The 23,978-nt window shown below is 46.0% G+C and overlaps 2 protein-coding genes across 12 annotated transcripts in view; one reads left to right on the top strand and one right to left on the bottom strand.

Annotated features, from left to right (window-relative positions):
- The window catches only part of WDR48 (WD repeat domain 48), a 43,990-nt gene extending 30,397 nt beyond the window's left edge, over positions 1 to 13,593 (top strand). For 5 of the 9 annotated variants that reach the window (XM_081286635.1, XM_081286633.1, XM_081286631.1 and 2 more), the window contains 9 exons: positions 2,471 to 2,578; positions 2,892 to 2,988; positions 3,648 to 3,743; positions 5,993 to 6,098; positions 6,986 to 7,073; positions 7,731 to 7,766; positions 9,381 to 9,457; positions 10,848 to 11,040; positions 11,653 to 12,076. In XM_081286635.1, coding sequence (XP_081142761.1) covers positions 2,471 to 2,578; positions 2,892 to 2,988; positions 3,648 to 3,743; positions 5,993 to 6,098; positions 6,986 to 7,073; positions 7,731 to 7,766; positions 9,381 to 9,457; positions 10,848 to 11,040; positions 11,653 to 11,748 — 897 coding nt within the window. In that variant the 3' untranslated portion in view covers positions 11,749 to 12,076. Of the gene's footprint in view, positions 1 to 2,470; positions 2,579 to 2,891; positions 2,989 to 3,647; positions 3,744 to 5,992; positions 6,099 to 6,985; positions 7,074 to 7,730; positions 7,767 to 9,380; positions 9,458 to 10,847; positions 11,041 to 11,652; positions 12,077 to 13,485 lie in introns of those variants that run through there. The other 4 variants (XM_081286634.1, XM_081286632.1, XM_081286629.1 and 1 more) reach the window with 2 other exon arrangements.
- GORASP1 (golgi reassembly stacking protein 1) lies at positions 13,533 to 23,945 on the bottom strand. Of its 3 annotated transcripts, none has more exons than XM_081286637.1 (9): positions 23,736 to 23,945; positions 20,138 to 20,218; positions 19,517 to 19,720; positions 18,247 to 18,333; positions 17,986 to 18,116; positions 17,411 to 17,741; positions 16,460 to 16,610; positions 15,843 to 15,992; positions 13,533 to 15,593 (listed from the first exon to the last, which is right to left on the bottom strand). In XM_081286637.1, exons 1-9 carry the CDS (start codon positions 23,796 to 23,798, stop codon positions 15,325 to 15,327), a joined length of 1,467 nt encoding a protein of 488 aa, XP_081142763.1. In that variant the 5' UTR covers positions 23,799 to 23,945; the 3' UTR covers positions 13,533 to 15,324. The 3 variants fall into 3 exon arrangements, with proteins under 3 accessions (XP_081142763.1, XP_081142762.1, XP_081142764.1); XM_081286636.1 differs by lacking the exon at positions 23,736 to 23,945 and adding an exon at positions 23,151 to 23,428 and having other exon boundaries at positions 19,517 to 19,757; XM_081286638.1 differs by lacking the exon at positions 23,736 to 23,945 and adding an exon at positions 23,151 to 23,180.
- Between the last annotated feature and the right edge of the window lie 33 nt (positions 23,946 to 23,978).

The following is a 23,978-nucleotide window of genomic DNA, read 5'->3' as shown; positions in this document are numbered from 1 at the left end:
GGTGAAAGTGTCTGGTGGGCAGACAGCTGTACAATCTAATGTGTAGGTTAAAGAACTGAGCTGGATTAACAGTTCAGCAGTTAGCAGCTTGTAGATTGCAACTGCTGTCATAGGAAATGCAGGAGTTTCCAAGAGCTATGACTAGACTGATTAGAGAATAATTCAGTTATCACTCTTGTCAGGAATGTTGGAAAAAGGAAGCACAGAGATGTGTGATGAAAGGGGATAAGAAGACCCAGTAGCAGCTTGAGAACATGGAATATTTCAGAAAGGAACTTGTAACCACAAGTTGCATCAGCCAGCTGAGAGTTCATTTAAGATAAGGACACTAACATGCATGTTAATTTAACCAATAAAAGGGATAGTCTTGGGGAAGTCTTACAGGCACAAGCCAGATGGAATGGGTTCAGTAATAATTGGTAGATAGGGCTGGGGATGTGGCTCAACTGGTAGCGCGCTCGCCTGGAGTGTGTGCGGCCCGGGTTCGATCCTCAGCACCACATACCAACAAAGATGTGTCCGCCGAGAACTAAAAAATAAATATTATTCTCTCTCTCTCTCTCTCTCTCTCTCTCTCTCTCTCTCTCTCAAAAAAAAATAATAATTGGTAGATAAAAAAAGGGGAATCTGAGGAGAAATAATCTTCAAAGAAATTTGAGTTTGCAGGGAATGGGGATACAAGAAGAGGCAATAGCTAGAGGATTAGGAATAAGAGAGCCAAGGGAATGTTTTGTTTGTTTAGGGTTTTTGGTGTTTGGGAATTTTTAAGATGGAACAATTAACGCATGTTTCACTACTCATGGGGAGAAGCCGGTAGACACATAAGGTCCCAAGAAGCAAGAGGTGAAGAAAATCAGAGCACACCCAGAATGGACACAGTTTTCTTTGCACCAACAAGAATGGTACCAGAAAGTAAAGGCAATTCTGTCAAGATTCTTCTTTTTTTGAGAAGAAGTTAGAAGCATTTGGGCTTAGAGATGTGGGGGAAGTGGAAAGGTCTGAGATAGGGTGATAGTAGAGATTTGACAAACTTATATGGAGAACTGACTTTGGAAACAGAACAAAAATCCCAGGTAGTAATAAGGATCCAGTTAAGGTTGGCGACTGTGGATTTATAATGGCAGTATGATCAGGGAATTGAGAGGCCAACATGTCATATGCACTATCCATGTAGATGTTGATATTGCCAAGATGAAGGCAAGAACTTGAGATGGACTGGAGAACAGCGAGCCAGGGCTCGAGTCTCCAGTGAATGAGACTGGCCATGGTGGTGCTAGATGAAGCAAGGGAAAGTTATTCAGTTGACTACAACTAAATGTCATAGGCATCAGAGAAATAGTAGTGTTTTACATGACGATGGTGAAGTAAGGGTCTCCGTGTGGCCCTGGGGAGCAGTGGAATGCGGAGAGTAAGTACAGTCTCCCTCTGAGAAGATGATTGATGAAGTGGGACCCTCAGCAAAAAAAAAAAAACAAAAAAAAACACACAAGTTGTTGCTGAGTGGCAGAGATGAAGGGAACATTCCAACATGGTTCAGAATTGAAGTGAGCTATATCTGGAAATGCCTCTTGGCAACAGAGGAAGTTAAGGGGATGCTTTGGGGAGCATACCTATTTAAGAAATTAGAGAAGGAATAGGGAAGGACTGTAATGGTCAAGAAAGAGAAACTTCAAAATTACTGCCTCTGTTAGCCGTTTTCTGAAGGTAACTTCAAAGTTCTTTTAAAGCACTTTTAGTAACTTATTTTGGATTTCTTTTCTTTACTTTCATTTGATATTGCTTCCAGATAAGTGGTGGTATGTTATATTAGTGTCAGAAAAAATTAAATTACCTCCTCCCACCACGACAAAAGAATATTTTCAGGATCTTTTTTTGGAGTAGGAGGTTGTGCCAGGGATTGAACTCAGGGGCACTCAACCACCAAGCCACATCCTCAGTCCTATTTTGTATTTTACTTAGAAACAGGGTCTCACTGAGTCGCTTAGTGCCTTCCTTTTTGCTGTGGCTGCCTTTGAACTCATGATCCTTCTGCCTCAACCTCCTAAGCAATTGAGATGACAGGTGTGCGCCACTGCACCTGGCTTATTTTGTGGGGTTTTTTTTCCTTTTTTTTTAAATATATATATATATATATATATATATATATATATATATATATATATATATATATTTGGTGCTGAGGATCGAACCCAGTGCCTTACCTGTGCAAGGCAAGTGTTCTACCACTGAGCCACAGCCCAAGCCCTACTTTATGGGTTTTTAATTTAAAATTTTTAATAGCAGCAGATAGTTATTTAAAGGAAATTGCCTTGAGATTCAAAAACAACTGATGCATTCTTTTCAAATTATATTTTGGAGTCTATTTCATTTAAATAAATGTGAAAAATTGTAAATTTTTGAGTAGTAATGTAAGAATCAAATCAATTCATCACTTAACATTGATTATTATACTTTATTTTTTAATGTATAGGCATGCAAAGTTGAAGATCTGGGAAAAGTGGATTTTGAAGATGAAATTAAGAAAAGATTTAAAATGGTATATGTGCCAAATTGGTTCTCTGTAGACTTAAAAACAGGGGTAAGTTAATTATGGCTCTTTGTGTAATTTGAGACAGTTGGAGATTTCTAAATAACTCATAATTATTCTTAGGGTTTTGTATTTTTTAAAAGTGAGAAAAGAATTTTTCATATTAATACTTACAAACTGCATTTTAAATGCCTTTGGTATCTCAGTAAACTAAATTGTAGTGTTGTTGAAGCACAAATACATTTTGATTCTTGAATCTATGGCTTAGCACTTTAGTCAACTAGTACAAATAAATAAAGGTTTAGAGACTTATTTGAAGAATATATTCAAGTGGAATGGGATGATCAGTTTTTTCTTTTGACAGATGCTGACTATTACTTTGGATGAGAGTGACTGTTTTGCTGCTTGGGTTTCTGCAAAAGATGCTGGTTTCAGCAGCCCTGATGGGTCAGATCCAAAATGTGAGTTAAGTGCCTTTCCTTCTCTTTCTCCTTCCACAGGAGAAAGTACATCTGTGTTGTTTTTGCTATCTATTTGTCTTTGTACAGAGTCCCTTATGTTTTATCAGTTATGTCACTAATATGGTATGTAGAAACAGAGGTAGAAATATAGACATAGATGCTTAATGTGTGTAGATACAGTTTTAGCAGCTTCATCTGGAATTAGCCCTTTAAAGAATGTGATTCTTATTTTCATTTGTTTTTGAAGAGTGGCTACTTAGAATAACCATGTAAAGTATTTTTCCTTTAAACTTTTTTTTTTTTTTTTTTTTCTATCAGGGATTGAACTCAGGGGCACTCGGCCACTGAGCCACATCCCCAACCCTATTTTGTATTTTATTTAGAGACAGGTCTCACTGAGTTGCTAAGCACCTCGCCATTGCTGAGACTGGCTTTGAACTCTTGATCCTCCTGTCTCAGCCTCCCGAGCTGCTGGGATTATAGGCGTGCACCACCATGCCTGCTATAAACATTTTAAGATAAAATTTTAACAGGTTTGACAAATACTTAAGTCTCGATTTTAAATATCATGGGTATTGGTTTAAGAATTTAACATCAGAATATTTTTATTTCTTCTATTTCTAGGTTATAACTAATTAATTCTCTTAACTTTTTTGCAGTGAACTTGGGAGGACTTTTACTCCAGGCACTCCTAGAATATTGGCCTAGAACACATGTGAATCCAATGGATGAAGAAGAAAATGAAGTAAACCATGGTTAGTGTTTTTATATTTAGAAAATTGATTAAGAGTTACTCAGGACCAAAGGTACTTAAACTATTTGCTAAAATGTGACATAATAAATATTTGTGGTATGCCCAAATAATTGTCTTCCCTTCTGCATCTTAAAGTGGGAGTGTACATCCAGGCTTAGCTGAGACTGAGATTACAAGAGAGCAGACCACTGTTTTGTGTGGCTTTTTATGAGTGAGACTGCTCAAGATAGGTAAAATTGTAATACCCACTATGCATGCAAGTGAAATTTGCCTTAAAACTACCCACCTTAGCAAGCTTATTCCACAAATATTTCTCAGAGTGTATGTGACCTGAATCTACCACCCAGATAGCGAATTAACTATACCAGAAAGCCAGGGTTGTTATTGCATAGTCATACTTCACATTGGTGTGAAATGTTGGTACCTAGCCTGATGATCTACCTGATTTTGACTCAGGTAGCATTCTAATTCAGAAGCAGTAAGGTAAGTGTGTATGTGTGAAGAATTGATGTCATGAAGTACATTCAAAAGGCATGTGTGCCATAGACAATGGCAATAACTTTTTGTGGGCAGCAGAGGAGAATGTATTTTGAAGGTATGCAATTTGGTTAAAGGAAGGGGAAAGAAAGAACAAACTTAGAATTTCACATGTCACGGGTAACTGCAGCGGTTTGAGGAGTCTCTGAGTCCCAGCTCCTGAGGGTGACTCTGCTGATGCCTCTCACCAACCACCAGGAATAAGCAGCAATGGCAATGGCGAGCACCACTTTTCATGAACTTCATTCTGGCCTACAGATTGATCCATAGTGATTTGTGCAATTTAAATTTCTCAGGGTGATGACATGCTTCATCTTCTCAAAACCAGTCTGCAACCAGCAGCTCAGGAGGCCAAGACAGAAGGATCGTGAGTTCAAAGCCAGCCTCAGCAAAAGCTAGACACTAAGCAACTCAGTGAGACCCTCTCTCTAAATAAAATACAAAATAGGGCTGGGGATGTGGCTCAGTGGTCGAGTGCCCCTGAGTTCAATCCCTGGTACCAAAAACAAAACAAAACAACAGCAACAACAACAACAAAAAAACCAGACTACCAGTCTGCAGGTGTCTCTTTCAGAGAGCTCACTAACCCATCATGGAGTCTTTTTTTTTTTTTTTTTACTTCACTTGGCCCACTTCTCTCCCTGTCATAATTGTACCATGAACTGGAAGCCATACAAACTAATGGAAGATCTTTTCTACAGAGGGTCAAGAAAACTAGGTTCTGGTGTGAGCTCTGCCACTTGTCAACTATGCAGCTCTGAGCAGGTTATTTCTAGTTAGGATTATCTCAGAGGCTCAAATAAACTGTGAGAATTAAGCAATCAAAAAACAGTACTTCTTGGATCCAGGCTGTAGGTGGAGCAGTAAGGAAAAAATCACCAAAACACCCTACACCATTCTTAGGATCAAGCTGTCATGTTAAAGGCAGGGCAAAGCCTGCCCACCTCCTCTTCCAGAGCTCAGGTCACTACACACTCCACCTGTCTTGGAATCTCCTGTGACACCTGCATCCTGCTCAGTGGATATGTTGGCATTATTTGGAAATTGCATTGTGAACAGCTTGAGTATTCAGAGGCCATTAGCAAGTTGCAGGGGGCTTAATAAAGATAAATGGGTATAGTGGACTCTGTCCTTCCGGGCCTGATGTTCTGGTAGGATGGAGAGCTACATACTAGAGCATTTTGTGATAAGAGAGAAGTGTGGGTGCTGTGAGAGAAGTTGCAGAATGCTATAAGATTTCAGAAGGTGAGATTGCTTCCAATTTTATTCAGAGTCATGTTCATGAGAGAGAGACTTCTGCCATTCACTAGGGCTACCATTAAACATATTGTTTTTCCTTGTAGAAATTTTTCTGAGGTTGGTTTTCTACCAAATGCCAAAAAAACAAATACAGATCATTTATAAACAGAAGTCCTAGACTTCCTTGTGGCTGAAGTAGCTGGTTATGTTCAAAACAGAATCTCAGACATTAATCTCCGCTTTTATTAAAATCTTGCAGTATAGTCATTTCTCATGAGGTACAACACAAATTGTTTCTTATTTTCAGGAATTCAACTTTTGTTTTTGACCTTTATTTGTAATTCTGGCTGGGTTAAAGGACTTTTGACTCTAAAAATCTTACTGTGTTTGAAGCCCGTGGAAGTAAAAGGCTTTGAGTCTGTGTTTCTAGCATTGCTAACTCTGGATAATGACACAATCTGCATCTTTTCCTAGTAAATGGGGAGCAGGAGAACCGAGTGCAGAAGGGAAATGGATATTTTCAAGTACCACCACACACACCTGTGATCTTTGGCGAAGCTGGAGGCCGCACGTTGTTCAGGTATGGGTAAAGAAGGACCAGAGGCCTTGCCTGAGAGAGCATCCCTTTTGCTAAGACGTATTGACTCAGACAGGTGTTAGAAGTTACTTATTACTAACTTCTAGGAATGTCAGGAATTTAGAAGTTTTCCACTTTCATGAGATAGTTAACCATCTGATACCATCAGACTACATTCTATCTGAGGTGGCCTCTGGTGTTGGGACCAGGTAGATATCCTGTCCCCAGGCAGCACCTCTGGTGGTTTCTGCAGGAAATTCTTACTTTGCCAGTATGACTGCCAGGGTCAGGGAACCTATGGCATCACCACATGTCACTGCCCATAGGAGAGCATCAGAGTAGACCAGGCAAGGAATGCTGGGCGGCTCTAGAACTGATGTGCCCAGCACTGGCCTACCCTGGGGTGCCAAGCAGTCCTTTGTGAGGCCCTTCAGGTTACCAGCAGGACTGTGGTGGACCCAAATGCAAGAGTTCGCTAGTCCTCTCTGGGTCCCAGAAGTAAGAATGCTAATCTTGCCCTTGAGCCTTGCATTCTCTCCCTTTATGGTGGTTTCTTGAAAGTGATCACCAAAAATATCCTGCCTATGAAGACCTGTGGCACTGGCACAGGCCCTTTCTTGAGTGCTTTGCTTACACTGTTTTCTTATTGTGCCCCAAGGACTTAGAGACGCAGCTATAGTGTATGCCTGGCCTCAGGCGCAGAGGGCCTGGGGTTCAAGCCAGTGCCCAGGTTCACTGAGTCCTGTGCCTGCTGCGCTTCATTTCCTCAGCTGTCAAGTAGGGATCATCCTCAGTGAGATCTAGGCAGGTTCCTCCCTCTAATGTTGATTAGTATTGATCATGTCATCTGTGCTTGTTGTGTTACTCACTACCTAATGGGTTGTGTTTAGGCTGCTCTGCCGAGATTCCGGGGGTGAGACTGAGTCGATGCTTCTCAATGAGACAGTGCCACAATGGGTAATTGACATCACTGTGGATGTAAGTGTCCTCTACTCGAACTTTGCCCTTTTCTTTTTTTCCAATTCATAAAAATAAGAACTGCTTTAGACAATGTGATCTTAAATTTAATAAAAGTTAGATTTCCAAGTGGAATTCCATCTGCTTCCTTACCGTTCCAAAGTTGCAGAAGTAGTATTGATAATTATTTATTTCTGTTTTTATTGGATTTTAATTATAACAATATATGCTTATTTAACAAAATGTTAAATGAATGAAGTGAAATGCCGGTCTCTTCTCCCCTCACTCCTCGCCATTCACTTCCTATTTTTTCCTCCCAAAGGTAACAAGTGTTAATAGGTTAATGTAGAGCTTTCAGTACTTTTGTTTCATTGCATACACAAGTATATATTATTTGTGTGCATATATGTGTGTATAGTTCATTTTATTTTGCACAAAATGTCCTTTAAAACTGTTCTGCAACTTTTTTCACTTAAAAATGTATCATGAACATATTTTCATGTCTGTACTTACGGATCGTTCCCTTTTGATAACTGCATAGTATTCCATTGTGTAAATGTACCATAATTTACTTAATCAGTCCCCTATTAATGGACATTTGGGTTGTTTCCAATGTTTTCTATTACAAACAGTGCTGCAGTGAACATCCTTGTACATATATCTTTGTGTACTTTTTAGGATAAATTCCTAGAAGTGGAATTGCTGGATCAAAGGGTATGCACATTTTAAATTTTGATAGATATTGCCAAATTGCCCTCCACAAAGGCTGTACCAGTTTACACTCTCACAAACAGCATATAAACATCTGTTTCTCCACACCAATACCAACACTGGATATTTTTAATCTTTGCTATAAGATAGGCAAATACCTTATTTTTTTAAGGCAAGTTTTTTTTGTTTGTTTGTTTGGTTTTTTAATTTCATAGTGAGGTTAAGCATCTTTTCATATTGGCCATTTGTATTTCTTCTGTGAATTGGCTGTTGTATTCTTTACTCATTTTTCTGTTGGGTTGTTTGTCTTTCTTATTGATCTATAGTTCTTTATATTGAATATTAACCCTTTGACTATTCTTTATATCTCTCAGCTAAACTTTCACTTTGTTCATGGTGTCTTTTGCTGGGTGAAAAGTTCTAATTTTTATAAAATTAGTCCCTCATGGCTGAGTATTGTGTCTTGTTCAAGTATTTCCCACTCCAGAATAGCAAAAAAATATTCTCCTGTATTCTTTTAGTACCTTTATGATAATTTCTTTTATGTCTAGATCTTTAATCTGTTAGAATTTATTCTTCTGTTTAGTGTGTGGTAAGATTCTTTTTGCACAGGTATAGCCAGTGTGCTAGCACAATTTATTGAATAATCTATCCTTTTCCTACTAATTTGAAATGCTATCTTTATTGTGCACTAAATTTCTATATACACCTGGGTCTGTTTCTGAGACTCTCTGATGTACTGTTAACCTATTTTGTACATTCCTAAGCCATATGAAAAGGAATTTAATCTCTAGAACCTTTAGAAATTTGCTTTGTCCCAGATACACCCCAAGAACTTAAAGCCACTGTGACACCTGATGGCTATGCTGTGGTCTTCTTTATGTCCGAGCTGTCCACACACCACTCCTTCCTTTGAGTGTAAAACTCAGCCGGTTTGCATTACTGCCTGTAGGCCTGTGGCACAAATCTGAGAGGACACATCCAGACACTATAACAGAGAAGCTCGGAGGGGATTAATACCCCAAGAAAAGATGACCAGGTGGTTTTATCCTTCATTTACCATGAGGTTTATTTCACGGTAGATGCCCAGGTTGTTGGCCGAGTTTCCACTCTTTCCCAGCCCTCACCATGATGTCGAGGGAGAGGCAGCGGGAGGGCCTTACTGCCATTTCAGTTGGGTGATGGGCCCCCACCCGCATAAGTCTGGCTTGGCTCAGAGGTGAATGTTGTGGGGTTTTATTAAGACACTTAAGTTTCTTTAGCTATTAGCCCAGTATTTTAATATAGAGTTAAGGTTTTAGTTTATATGTTTAAAAAAATTAAAGTTTGTTTTCCTTTAATACCTGTACTGTTATTTAAGATGAGCCATGCTACAAGTTCATATTGCCACTAATATTCCATATAATTTGCCTTCACATATCTTTTATTACAAAACTAAATGTAATTTTTTTCTGATAAATTTTCTGTAAGGCTGACATAGTTTAATAGTTTATTATAAGTTAGACAGTCACTTTTCATTGTAAAATAATTATTTGTAAATCATATTTTCCTATTGACAGCATTTTAGTTTATCAGCTAATGGAAACTATTATACCTTTTTTAATTTTACTATTTCAGAAAAATATGCCCAAATTCAACAAAATTCCTTTCTACCTCCAACCTCATGCATCTTCAGGAGCAAAAACCTTAAAAAAGTAAGTAAATGTAGGCCCATGTGGTTCCTTGATCATTAGATAATTGATGGAGAGAATTCCTTTTTCTGATGATTGCTTTATAGCACAGGAAGCAAGGACTAGGTCTAAGGCTGGTTTATCATGTTGATGGATTTTGTTTTGCCAAAATCCAGTTTAGTACCCAACCTGTGTATATTAACTGCTGTTGTAAATACAAAAGGAATAATGAGAGTGGGGGAAAGAAATGAGTTTTTGACTGGAGCTTTCCAGAAAGGCTTCTTGAAGAACCTGGGATTTGAGCTGGACTTGTAAGGGTGGGTAGAACTTCAAAAGACAGTGCAGGGCACAGCTCATTCAGATATGTGGGAGCAAGAGCATGCTCAAGATTTTGGAAAGTGGTGTTTGAGAACTCATGTACTCTGGGTACATGAGCATAGGCTGGAGTGGCAGCAGGGGGTTCTAGGAGGTAAATTAGAAAGGTGAGGTTTCCTCAGCAGTGAATTTGAATGCCAAGCCATAGTGACCAAACACCAGAAATATCTGAGAAGACATGAAAGGTAACTTAGGGAGAAGCTCAAAGCAAGATGACCCAAGAGAAGAATTTTAGTAGTCTGAGAATGAGACACTGAACTTGGAACACTGTGTATACCCTAGGAAGTAAAATCAATTAGATTACTAAAAACTGTTTTATTACAAAGATTTTAAAACTTCCACAAAGAGAATAAAATAATGAGTATCCAGTGACCCATCAGACAGCTTCAGTAATTATCACTATTTGGCTAAACATCTTGCTCACCTATACTTCTACCTACCTTCCAGCCATCTCCCTCCACACAGACACACTGGATTATTTTAAAGCATGTCCTGGACATCACTTCAGATAGATTGAATGACTGAAGTTCCAGATGGCTTTTACAGTTGAAACCTTAGCTACTCGGTTTAATGCCTGTTGACTTATGTCAAAGATAGGAAGTAGGTTTGAGGATGAAGGCACTGATGAGTCTGTTTTGGGACAGCCAACTGGAGATGCCCAGTCTCGAGGCTTGTGGTCTAGACTGAGGTATCATCTCCCTTAGGTGCTAGTTGAAGATGTGGCAGTGGGAAAGAGCCCAAGGAAAATTGAGCCCCAAGAGCACTGGGCTTTTCTGATTCTTTAATTTGCTTGTGCTTAGGGAGAAAATTTAAGGAAATAAAATCCAGAAGGTTCTTCTGCATGTTAAGTTTCAAGAACGTGCTTAATCTCATTTACCTACACATAATCTGTGCCTTTGGGCCACTACAGAAAGTCTTTGACATTTCTAAAAATAGTCTAAGACAATGGTAAAAAATTATTGATTTATGTTTCTGTGGTATGTTTGAACAAAATCTTATGTTTTTTCTTGGTGTCACAATAGTCCATTACCTTTTACAGAGATAGATTGTCTGCTAGTGACATGCTCCAAGTCCGGAAAGTAATGGAACATGTTTATGAGAAAATCATCAACCTGGATAATGAGTCTCAAACCACTAGTTCTTCTAATAATGAAAAACCAGGAGAACAGGAAAAAGAAGAGGATATTGCTGTGTTGGCAGAGGAGAAAATTGAACTTTTATGCCAGGACCAGGTAAGCAAACTTGAGGACCATAGCCCTATTTCTTTTCTAGTGCTGGTGCTCAGAAAGTTACATAATTGTGGTGTGATTGTAGTCCCCAAATCTCTTGGGGAGTTCTGCTCATACAGAAGCTCTAAGCTCTGGGTCTCCCCTACCTGTATGTGTGTGTCCCTTCCAGAGAGGTTCTTCAGCCCAACCTAAAGCTCCTGTTTCCCCTGATGGTTTTCAGTAAAGGGACACAGATTTAAAAACACATGTAGACAAATGTGAATATGCGAATAGCTTTTTTTCTGATGAGCAAAAAAAGTTGTCTTGATTTGCAAAGCAACATCTGTTGTGTTAGTTAAGATGTGCAGTGGAGGTGGGTGGAGAAATGGTGGTACTGTTTTAAATCGAGATGCACTGAAGGTACTTCTTCAGGGGAAGGGCTGAAAAGTATTCTGGCAGAGTTACAAAAGATACACATCTGTGCCCAGGTTCCCAGCTGCATGCATGAAAGCTGTACCAACAGGCATGGGGTAGGAGTAAACAAGCTGTGCCCTCTGGTTGCAAGTCCCTCAGTAAAGGATAAAGGTTTTAGATATTAGAGACTTTGAAATCTTTAATGTATTTTTTGCTATTCAGGTTTTGGATCCAAATATGGACCTTCGAACAGTGAAACACTTCATATGGAAAAGTGGTGGTGATCTCACCCTCCATTACCGTCAGAAGTCCACGTGAAGGGTGGGCCTATGCTCCTGGGTATTCATTTACTACCTTCCTCTATGGCCCCAAGAGTAGTCCTAGGAAGCCCACTGATCCCCAATGGGAGCAAGACTTCTAATGGCCAATTTGGTATGGACCGAGATTATCTTTCAATTGAAGTGACTAATTGAGATGTAATATAGAAATTAGTCTCTACGTGTAGATTAAGCTGCCCCCAGGGAAGCAGAGTGCGAGAGCAGAAGAGCCCCAGGCAGACTCTGTCCTGAGAACTGATGACAGGCCAGTGCAGACTTTGCTTCCTCTTTTTCTTTCAAGGGACCTTATCTTTGTCTGTTAGCACTTGTTATAGAACATCCGTAGGGCCACATCTGTCACTGTGTTTCAATTTCAAACCCACAAGCTCTGTAGCTTTTCTAAGAGTACATTCCATTCATGCAGTACCTATGAAGGCTTTTTCCAAGTTTGTCATAGAAAGAAAATCTAATTGTTTTCACCGTTTGAAAGTTATTTTTAATGGGAATTTGCTGTTGCACAATTCGAGAGCCAGCCCACTTCATAATAAATAACTGATGTTGGGCTCATTTTTAATATTGCATCTCAGATGTGTTCTTGTAGTAGAGCTGTTGAAGTTCCAGGTGCTGGAATTAACGCAGCCCCTGGGAGGTGCAACTGTTCGTACCTTCCTCCAGTGTGCAGCTTTATTCATGGGCAAAGCAACTGAGACCACAGCTTCCTGCACTGGGTGAACAGCTTGACACCATCAAAACAAGACTGTGACGAAATTTTAATTTCATTCAGATGCTACCTAAAATTTATGATGTCACAGTAAAGGGATATCATAGTGAGTTAGTTTGATATTCATATCTGGAAAGTATACATATTTGTTTTTCCAAAGTTTTATATGCAGGTTTTGTTGTTGTACCTGTATCCAGATCTTCTTTTCACTGTTCTTTCTAACAATCTTAAAGCTTTCATAGAATCATTTGGATCTTGTACAGAATATAACTTATTGGGGATAAACACTTCAACTTTTGGCAGAAAATACTTTGGATTCTTCCCAAGGTCATTTGTATTCAGCATAGATCAATGGTCCACCCCCATAAAACTACATAAGACTAGCCTCCTTGTATGAAGCCAGAAGCACAAGTGCCTTCAGAGGGCAGTTTATTCCAGTCCAGTTGCCTCCCCAGCTTGTGTGTGGCCTGTCCCCACAGTAGCAGGGACTGGGGAGGAGGCTGAAGAAGGTTTTTTCTTTTCTACATCTTCACAGGTTCAGTTAGGGGCAGATTATGGACCCAGGTCCATACCTTACAATTTGAGATATTCTGATCCGCACAACTGCAGAGACAGGGTTCCCTCACTGCTGGTCAGCTAACTCTGGAAAGTGTACCTCTTGCACCTTGAAGAAGTGAGCAGAGACACAGCCACATTTCTAAGGAGCTGAGGTGGTCTTTATCCTTTCCTCAGAGTAACCAGATTCTTTTTTTTAAAATCCTTTCTATCTGTTGGATACAATAGTGCGCTTTTGGTGCACATTTTTTAGCAATAGTTGTGAACTAATAGCAAAAAAAAAAAAAAAAAAAAAAAATTTCATTTACCAGCCCTCAGCTATGTTTGCACAAGGGGCCTTTGAGCTAAAGGACTGTGTTTTGCTGGGTCATTTTGCCCTGTGTGCTGAGCCTTGGGTGGCTGTGTCCCCTCTGTTGTAGATCTGACCCCCAGCATGGTTATATTTTTGTTTTTCCCCTCCAGTCTCACCAGTAATACAGTTTCCAGAAAATCTGACAGTCTGCAATGCCAAAAGGGTAAAAAAATCTGTATTTCACAGTTGTATAGAATAAAGGCTTTAGTTAAAATATTTCAAGGTGTAGTACATATTTATTTTTTTCACTTGCGTTTTCCCTCATAGCAAATTACAGAGAAGGAAACTTCTGGTTTCATGTTCACCCTGGAAATCATTAGCATTGATACCATTTTATCCCCCAGTTTATACAGGAAGAGAAAGGAGAGGGAGGAGCAGCTATTACCTTCCAGTGAGGGCAACTGTGGGTCAGACTGCCAGGCTACAGAGCTAAGGAAAGCTGGCCCCCGGACAGTCCTGTGGCGGTTCTGTTCTACTTCCTGCATTCCTACAGACTGACACTGGGCTCCCAGACAATCCAGGACACAATGCCTCACTGTTCTACAGACTTATCAGCTGCTCTGGTAGGCTTGACAAGGGATGGCTTTAAATGTAGTCACAGTGCTTGAAACTTTTGCTAATTTGGGGCCCTAGTTCCTCCATATAGTTTGGTCTATGCTCCCCAGTCCTGACAGAACTGAATTTCCTGTGTTCACCATCCTACACACATTATACAAATGGAACTGCAAGAGTGAAACTTTAAGAAACGAGATAAAGGCTAGAAGACAAGGCCATAGGCAGTTTTCACGATAATTGTCAAGGAAGTAATTAGCGAGTGAGGGCCTTGGGTCAAAGCAGCAGAGGATTTCAGTTGATGAAGGGCTATCCCTGGATCGAGTCATCCCCTACTGCAGGAGCTGAGCAGGGTAGACCTAACCTAGTCTTAGCCTACAAAGGCACCAGGGGGTGGAGAAAACTGTTCCCACATACTACAGAAAAGGACAGAAGGGCTTTCTAGGCCCCTGATTGACTCTTGGGATGGAGCTTTAGGTGTTGAAGAGACCTAGTGAGGTGGACTGACTGAGAGTTTCTGTAGGACAGTGAGCTTAATTTGCAACTTTTATTCATCATTGGGGCTGGATGCTTTGAATATCAGAGATCATTGCATAAGTCTGGGAGCCGGCAGGAGTTGTCACTAGAATACTAGATGTGTGGCATGCAGGCCCTGGGGAAAAACAAATGTGGTGCAGGTATAGCTGGGTCTCTGCGGAAGGGCCTAGAATATTCAAACCCTCACTAAAAGAGAGGCAAGTGCACTGCCTCTCTCCTCCAGAGGTAGGGCACACCAGCCAGCCTGAGCCAAATGTTGCACTATAGTGCATGAGGGAGTCATCAGTGATTGTGACTGGCAGGGTGGAGTCCTGGGCTTGGGTCTCTTTCAGTACAGATGGGCTAGCTGGGCTGTGCAGGCAGGATCAAGGCAAGCCCTACAAAGCATCAGGCAACACCTGAAACAACCCCTTCCTCCCTCACCTGACCTCACACTGGAACAGGACTAGACCCTGCTGCCTCCTGGGTAACCCGAGTGACCAGAACAGGTACTGGTCCTGAGGGTGCATGGCCTTCTCTCACTACCAAGTCAACTTTCATGTCCCTCCAAAGCAGCAAAGAATCCCCTCCTTTACCATCGCAGCTCCTGGAAAACATTAAGCTGGAGTGTTGCTCCCAGCCCTCTAACACCCCAAAAGTATTTGCTTGAAAGTTTCCAAGCCAGGACCATCAGACAGTGTAAGTTCTTCAAGGTCATCTCCTAAAGACCCCAAGGAGGCTCAAAGAAGACACAAAACCCTGCCAACAGAGGTCCCTGCACATCACTTGGAACTGCAGTGCAACACACAAGGCTAGGGTCAGGCATGGAGCTGGGCTGCTTGCCCACATCTGGACCTCATGAAATATCATTAGAGACCTTATCACAGCCCTGGTTGTAATTCTGGGGAAGATATCTGGGCCTGGCTGGCCAGCTTCTCAGCCTCTGCCCTGAAGTCTGCGCTCTCTGTGACTGCAGGCTCCTCCTCAGCCTGAGCTTCTAGCAGCTCAGCAGACAGCCCATCTTCTGGCGAGGCTGCAGAGGTGAGGCTGTCAGGAAGAGTCAGCTGAGGCAGGTGGTCTGGCTGGGCCTGGACACCCGGACTATCCAGGAAGGAGACTTCAAACTCTGACCCAGACCATGTGGCCTCACCTGAAACACAAAGATGGGGCTGAGGAGGAGCCAGAACCTAGGACCACGGTCCTGGGGCCAGTAACCATGATACCCAATCCCCCACCTCTTTAGGCTTTAATGGGGGATAGAAGATAAAGTTTATGAATTCCCATATGGCTGTATTCAACCCAAGGGGCAGTCTCTAACTAACTCAGCTGAGGAATTTAGGGCAGACTACCAGCAACCTGGGGTCCTTCCCAGAGAGCTTCAGAAGGGACAGTAACTTACCACCCCGCTCATGAGAACTGTTGCTGGAACCAACATCCTCTGGTCCTACGTTTGAGTTGGCTATGGTAGTCAGCGCTGTGGAGGACAGGCTGGGCCACACACTGGCATTGCTACCATCCAGGAGGGAAATGCCTGACACATCCAGGAAACCTGAGGAGGGAACACAACACAAAACCCTGACTGCTGGAAAGCCAGTACCCTGGGCTCACCCTGCCCAGTGCCTGGGATATCTATCCCTGGCCTAGCTGGAGACTATAACGTCCTCATTCCCTGGCGGTGCCATCCAATCAACCCCAAGGAGGTTCCCACTGGGTTTTTCTGAGGAAAAGGGCTTAGGGGCTGGGTATCATGGGGTTAGCTCAGTGTTAGCCCAGACCATGGGGGCAGCCCAGACCCTGCCCAGTCTCCAATTTTCTGTGTGACCTGAAGTAGGCCATCTCTCTTCTCTGAACTAGACTCCACCAATGGATTAGATGGCCTGCAACAGTCTTGGCACTTGTGAGGTATGAAGGGGCAACAGGCCCTAGGGAATGTTTTTGGCACTGCTGCAAGCTGGGGCCCACTTCAGCACCAGGAGTTGCAGGTTCCTTAACCTCCCCTCCGGGCCTGCCCAGTACCTGGATCCATGACTCGCTGCACTGGAGGTGGAGGCTGAAGAGAAATCTCCATGGAATGCGGAAGTCCCCCAAAGTCTGGAGCACTGTGGCTGGGACTTCCAGACCTGGGGAGCTGTCCATCCATGAGGGAGCCAGGTACTTGTAGCATGGCCTAGGGGCACCAAGGAAGAAGGAACAGGAAGGGGGCCATCAGGACAGTGACCTGAGGTGGATTTCACAATCCAGCCTAGGTACCAGCCCACCCTTGCTGTGTGCAAACTGCTGTGCCTTAAGGAAGGAAATGGTCTTGGTCATCTGCCCTTTCCCCTACAAGTAATGTGAAGTCAGGCCAGAGGGCCATGGCCTGGCCTCCCCTGCCATATCCACATAGACGGAGCACTCTATCCACATCCTTGAACCCCAGGTATCTACCTGGCTCCAACATATTCCCCCTGCTACTTGGGGGGACCCTCGGTGACCAGAAGGGAGTGAGGGTCTTCCTTGAATTCAGGTACAACTGAAGGAACATCCCAGCATACCCCGTGGCACAATCCCATTGCCCAAGGTGCCCTCAACCCACTCTTTAACCACGACGGCAGGGCCAGCACTGCCCTGCAGACTCAGCCCGACACCTATCAGGTGTAACAGAAAACCTCCCAGAATGCCACAGTCTCACGGGGGCACAGAGCAAGGCTCTGCCCATCTCTTAAATCCCAGTTTCCCACCTATGAATGAAGACAACAACCAGTGCCTCACCTGAAGGGACAGGAGGGCCAAAAGTGGTTTGACTGTCCCAGAAAGGGCCCATCTGCTCCACTGTGTCCCAGAGTAGGTGGGCCTCCCTTTAAAGGCACAAGGGCCTCACAAGGGTGACGTTGCTGGGGCACCCCAAGGGTAGCTTCCAGAGTCTTTTTCCAGCTGGCAGGTCCCTCTGCCCATATAAGTTCCCCTCTTCCCTTGGCTGACACATACCTCTATGTAGTCACTCTGCCTGGAACCTAGGTCCAGGCCAGAAGAGTCCTGAGGGGTGGGCCCAGGTGATGGGGCACCAGGTTGTGAGGCATCAGGTAGCGGGGTACCAGGTGGCAGGGCAATAGGTGGTGGGGCATCAGGTAGCGAGGCATCAGGTGACAGGGCGCCGGGTGGTGGGGTGCCAGGCAGCGAAGCGCCAGGAAGTGGGGCACCAGGTGGTGGGGTGCCGGGCAGTGGGGTGCCAGGTGTTGGAACAACAGGTGGCGTCTTGTGGCTGGAGGGCTGGGTGGGGATCCGGTGTAGATACCCATAGCCGATGCCACACCCTAGACTACCAAAGGCCAGAAATATTCATTCATGGGGTTGTGCACAGTCACAGCCCTCCCTGCTTTTACCATCCCATCCCTGACCAGCAATTGAGGGGCTGGAAAGGGCACTCCCAGGCTAGTAGTCAGCCTTCAGAGGTCCTGGGCCTAGAGCCCAGTACTCTACCTCCTCCAGGGGACTCTGAAGTCCACGCCCACTAGGCAGGCCCCGCCCACTTAACCGTGCAGCCCTCAGACCCCAGGAAGTACCTGCCCTCTCCACCCCAGGCTGCGTTGGGAGTTACAGTCACCTCCCGGCAGGAGTCAGACTCGGAGTTATAAACCATCAGCTTCAAGGGCTTCCCCTCATGGGACTCGATGAGAGAAAAGAAGTCTTCAGACTATGAGAAACACACAGCAGCTGAGGCCTGTTCCTGGCACTGGACTGGAAGCCTCGAAATGAGACGAACACCACCCATCTCTGCACACCCCGTCCATCTCTCTGGGAGGGGCAGGCCACGGGCTTCTCACCTCCTGGAGGATCTGATCTGAGCCAACCACATAGTCTGTGTAGGGGCGCAGGCCAGCAAGAGCAGCAGGTGAAGAGGGTTCCACATCCTGGAGAAAGAATCACAAACCAGCAGCCTCACCACTGAGCTGGGAGAAGAGGCAGGAGGCAGAACCTCTTCAGGTAGTGAGTGAGATACTTGTCCTCTTTTGTCAAGCAGGACCTCAAGCCCAGACTCCTTCACCCCAATTCCCTACCTCCCCAGGCCTACAGCCTGCCCAGCAGAGGGCAGCACCATGGCATGATTCAGCACTGGGCTCTAGAATCTGACCTGGGCCTCAACTCCTGGCTCCAACTACTAGCTGTGTGACTGTGGAATTACTAAATCATTCTCAGCATTTCTCCACAATTCAAAACAGGTTTCATAAGGTTGGGGAGAAGAGTAAGGAAATACCTTAAAGAAAGAAAACCACATCTTGGCCAGAGGAAGTGCCAACTGCATTGCTGTGACTCTGAGGCACATGAGACCCCTGGCTGAGGGCAGGAGGCGAGGGCAATGAGCAAAGCTGGGCACAGGATTGCTTTCTCCCTTAAAAAGCTCTACCACTCCCTCCCAGCCTCCCAGTCATCCTGAGAAATGCAAAGACATCTGTATCAGTCACATTTTACTCATGAGCAAACCTCTGTAGGCTGGCTGCAAAGATAGGCTGAAAACCTTGGTTAGTCTCCCCCAAGGAGCTGGTAAGCTATAGAGGAGAACACAAGTGAGCCAGCTTCTAGCTCAGGGAACCCTCCTTCCACCACACCACAGGACTATGCACTTGAGAACCTGGACACCACCTATGAGCACAGGTGTCAGGTGCACAGTAGCTGTAATCAGACACTATTCCAGCTCAGCCACTGTGGCCTGTTTATGTATCGATTAGCTATATAACAATATACCAGAAAAACCACTATCTATGCCATCTTGAGAAACAGATTGATAACAGTAGCAGCATTCTGGCAGTACAACCACCACGCCAGTAGATGGTATCCCCGCCTTTTAAAAGAAGATACTAAGATGCAGAAGGTAAAAAAGTGCCCAAAGTCACATGGCTAGCAGGAAGCAGGGTACACAGTCCCGGTGGTAACACGAGCTGCCCTCTCAGGAACTGGCACACCACTAGATCCCACACTGAGTCCCCTAATAAGCCACTGCTATTGGCCTCTGCCCCGTGCCCCACCCATTCAATCCTGGCATGCCTGCCCCCACCCGGGTCCCAACTCCTTCCAAGCACCCCACCCTGTACTCACCAGCACGTGCCACACGTGCTCACTGGCCCTGCGGAAGCTGCAGAAGCGCACGCTGGCGCCCAGCAGGCCCTGTCCGCCCCACATGTTGCTGGGCACCACCTCCACCTCGCGCACCTTCATGGTCTTCATGTTGAACACCTCCAGCTTCACGGGCTTTTCCACGTTGGCTTTCAACAGCGCCTTCAGCGTGTCATTCTCCTTGTTCTGCAGGGGCAGCAGGGCTGACACCAAGGCCCCAGCCCTCATCCCCCAGCCCCAGGTCAGTCCCTTCAGACAGGTCAGGGCCTAGGATGGCACAAGGGCCTTGGTGGCCAGCAGCCCCAGCAGAGCCAGGTGCCAGAGTGAGCTGCAGCCACTGTGACCCCCACCACCCAGCACTTCCCAATCCTCCTCCCTCCCTAGGCCAGAAAACACAACAAAGCAAGCACAAAGCCTCCTGGGTCCAGAGCACTCCATACTGCCCTTGGCCAGTCCCCTTCACACCCTCAAGCCCACCTTCAAGAGTCCCTCTGCCCTCAGTGACCCTGGGTAAAAAAACACAAGCAGAGGCAGGCTGGGCCTCCTGTGGGACACAGGGACGCAAGTACACAAACAAAGCAGAGGCAGTGGGGGGAGCCTCACCAGCCGCGAGTGCCCAATGGTGATGATGAAGTCAAAGTAAGGCTCCAGGCCCGCCTGCTGGGCCGGTGAGTTCTCCTGCACCTGTTCCATGACAGAGGCCAGTCACTGCACCAAACCCAGGCTCAAGAAGCCCCCACCGCTGTTCCCAGAACCACTGCCAACCCTGGCGTATCACCACACCCAGTGCCCTCGAGAGCACAGCTTCTTGGCATTGTCCAGGTCTACCCCTTCCCTTTCTCTACCTTCCTGGTCACAAGCTTTCCTCTTAAGAAAATGGGTCTTTTCCTGATCATCATCCACAAATGCTTCCAGAGATGCCTCACAGCCCAAGGCTGCCTTTGGGGGTTACCAGGAGGCACATGGAGATAAGCTGGCCCAGGCCTATGGGAAATGCTGCCCCAGAGGGCTGGGTTGGACAGGCCGGAAAGCCAGAATATGTTATTAGAAAAGTTCAGACATGGACAAGGGACCCCAATGCTCAAGGAAAGCAGGCAGGAGAATTACATCCAGGGCTGTGCCCAGAAAGGGGGAGTAGGAAAGGCAGCCTGTGACCAGATCTTGAAAGGCCTGGCCTTGACTCAATCCAGCAGGTAACTGAGGGCCACTGAAGAATGCTGGGAAGGAAAGCACACCACAGGGGCAGGACTGGGCCTGATGAGCCTCCCCAGTAGCCTCACAGTCCAAGGCAGGAAACCTCCTTCATGAGCCATTCCCAGGCCAGGTTGCTCCGTATTCCTCTCTGGACTCTCCAGCTCAATATATTTCTAAAATACAACCAGGCCTTGCAGGTCCAAGTTCACACAACGTGGCCTTTGTCCCCAGGTCCTGGACCCTGATGGTAGGACCATACTTAGGCCTTCGTGGACACTGATGACCTCTTAGGGTCAGATAACAGCCAGGCCTCTGTGTCCTGAGAGGCACAGGACTCTTGTGGTCTCGGTTTCTGGAGGCCTTCTGCTGCTCGCCAACCCTCCAGTCTTGGATTCCCCAAGTTGAAAGAGAGGTCTCAGACAGCCTGCTGAGAACAAACTGCTGAGCCTCTGGGATAAGGCCAGTTTGCCCCTGGAATCAGGACTGTCTTCTGGCAGCAACAATTGCATCTCTCCTTATTACCTCCAGAAGCTGCCATCGCTTCCAACATGGGCCCAGCAACCTTAGCTGGCCCAGCCCAGAGGGCAATCTGTTCCTAGGCCCTGCTTCAGGAGAGCTGAGCCTGCCCTCTATCCCTTCATGGGCTTCTAAAAACCAAAGGGCAGGGCTACTTTGGAGGGTGCTTCTCCCTGAGTAGGGTCACTTGCAAAACACCCCACCTCCCCTCAGGAAAGGCCATGCCCAAGGCCATGCCACCCCTACTCAACACTATGTCAGCCTCCCTAGATGAGGGCTGACACTCAGGCCCCCAGTCCCCAGGGCTGGTGCTCCCCTAGCCCACCCAGTACATCCACCCATCCTCTCCTGTGGGCCTGCCCTCTGCCTGCTAAACTCCATTTCCCTCGCCCCAGGCTTTGTCATTGTTCACTGGGCTCCACAGCTGAAATCATCTCTACCGCCATCCACTGCACCCTTTTCCTGTAAAACCCACCACCCCTCCATCCAGTTCTCCCTGGAGACTCCCAGCATGCCCTACACCATTTAGCCCCACAATGTGTGCTGCTTTTCATAACACCCCATCCTATTTTTCCCCACTAGTGAACCTCATGGAACAAACAGTGATGGCAGCCTACACAGTCACCCAGCACTGGCTGGCCAGTGGCAAGGATAGTACCACTTCACCTGCTTTATCCATTCAACTCTTTTACTAAACCCAAGTTAAAACGAGAAAAGGGGCTCAGTCCCTAGGAAATCCAACCCACAGTCCTCCCCTAACCACTGCCATATAGCAGCCATTTCCTTGTGAATCCTTCCTTACCATATGCTTACTGAGAGCAGGGACATCGCCAACAGGCCTGGCACGTGGTGGGAATGCCAGTATTTATAGAATGGAGCACACTTGTTCTTTTAAGTTTTAAAAATATAAGCAGATCATGTTACCTCCCCACATAAAACCTACCAAAGGCCCCACATCTCAGAATAAAATCCTGAACCTTCAGGATAGTAGCAAGGTCCTACACAGCCTGACTTCCTCCTGATACTGGCCACACTTTCCAAAATGCTGTCTTTGCCTCCTCACACTTCCTCAGACACACAAGCACGACCCACCTTTGCTGGGCCTTCTAACTGGAATACTCTCTCCTCCATATCTATACTGTCTGACCTTCTGGCTGAGACATCTGTCCAAAAATCACTTGATCAGAGGCCTTTCCTGACCACTCTAGAAAATGGCACCAACCCATCTCTCGTTTTCCCTTAACCTGCTTTAGCAGGTTACCACCTACCATATTTGTTTCCTATGATCTTCCTTCTCTCCCAACTGACATCCAAATGCAAGCACCACAAGAATGGATTATAGACATTGTCTATTCTGTTCACAGCTTTATCTCTGCTGCCTAGAACTCTGCCTGCTAGACTAAGTGCTCACAAATACGTGGAGGATGACTTCCAATCCTTTAGCCTCTTCATCCTGTCCCTCTCCACTAGGTCCTCCTGTCTGCACTCCTACCACAACCCCATGGCTTCCCCGTTTGCCTACATCCTGAATTCCTTTTTATTCATCAAACCTGTTCCAAGACTATCCTGGCTGGATGAATTCCACTGTCTGCCTCTGTGCCTCCCTATATGAAAGGCCATCCCCAAGCACAAATCCCATCAATGCTGGGTACTCAAAAAAGGCCTGGCTTTCCTGTTAGAAACCCCCTCCCATGTGACACCTGCTTACAGAGCCTTCCTTCAAAGCAGAGAGCACTCAACAGCCAGGCACCAAAGGAGCAAACTTGTTTGTCTACACCCATCTCTACATCCATCGCTTCGCACAAAGTTAAGTGTGCAGGGGTGGGGGTCTTGCAGGGGCACCTAAAGCCCATTCGTCCAAACTTCCTTGCACCTAAAGCCCATCCTCAGTCCCTGCCTCACCGACCCGCCTTTCCGCAGGGTTTCACCACTCGGGCGCTTCCCCATGCTGCAAACGCTCTCCCGGGCTTCTGCGGCATTCTCCTGGCCTCCTGCGCCCCACTTTCCCGGCTAGTTCCACTGGTCCTCGCTCCGCCCCCATACCCCTCCTGACAATGCGACGGGCAAGTCTTAACGGCAAGATCGATGCAGGGAACTACTCGGTCCTTGGAGCTGTTGGCCGTCCCCAACTCAGCACGGAGCACAGCACACAGAGGTCATCACCAATCTGCTCTGAGGGCACCAGAGAGTTCTGCCAGCAGGAGCCGGCGCGTTCTTCACCCGGAAGAACGCCACTCCGGGTAGCGCCACACGGAACGCCCCCATTTCCTGCACAGCTGGCATTTGGGGCGGGCGCCGAGCCCCATGGCGATGGTAGAAGCGTCGAGGCCTGGAGTCCGGCGATGCCACTTCTCTCAAGAGGCTGGCAGCCCACAGCTGCAACGCTCGGGCGGGGACCCCGCGGAAGCCGCCAACCGAAAGGTGACCAAAAGCGCGGACGCGTCGCTACAGGCGCGCTTCCAAGATCACCAGCGCCCCGGGACCGACTCACCCCGTGCAGGTGGAAGCCCTCGGCGCCGCCAGCAGGCTGCTGGGCGCTGGAGCCCAGGCCCATGACCGCTGCCCCGCTCGGCGCCCGCGTCCACCACCAACGCCGACCCGCAAGCAGCCGGGGAGCCCCAGCGCGGATTCACTTTCTCGAAGCTCAACTACCAGTGCCTTGTCACGTGGTGCGCCGTGCTCCGCCCACTCCCTACGCCGCCGCTCTTAGCAACCGGCTGGCTGCCCGGTTTCC

Source organism: Spermophilus citellus (genome assembly GCF_964194105.1).
Source record: "Spermophilus citellus genome assembly, chromosome: 3".
Taxonomy (NCBI): Eukaryota; Metazoa; Chordata; class Mammalia; order Rodentia; family Sciuridae; genus Spermophilus; species Spermophilus citellus.
Note: the sequence above shows the minus strand (reverse complement) of the source record. Positions and strands in the feature narration are given on the sequence as shown.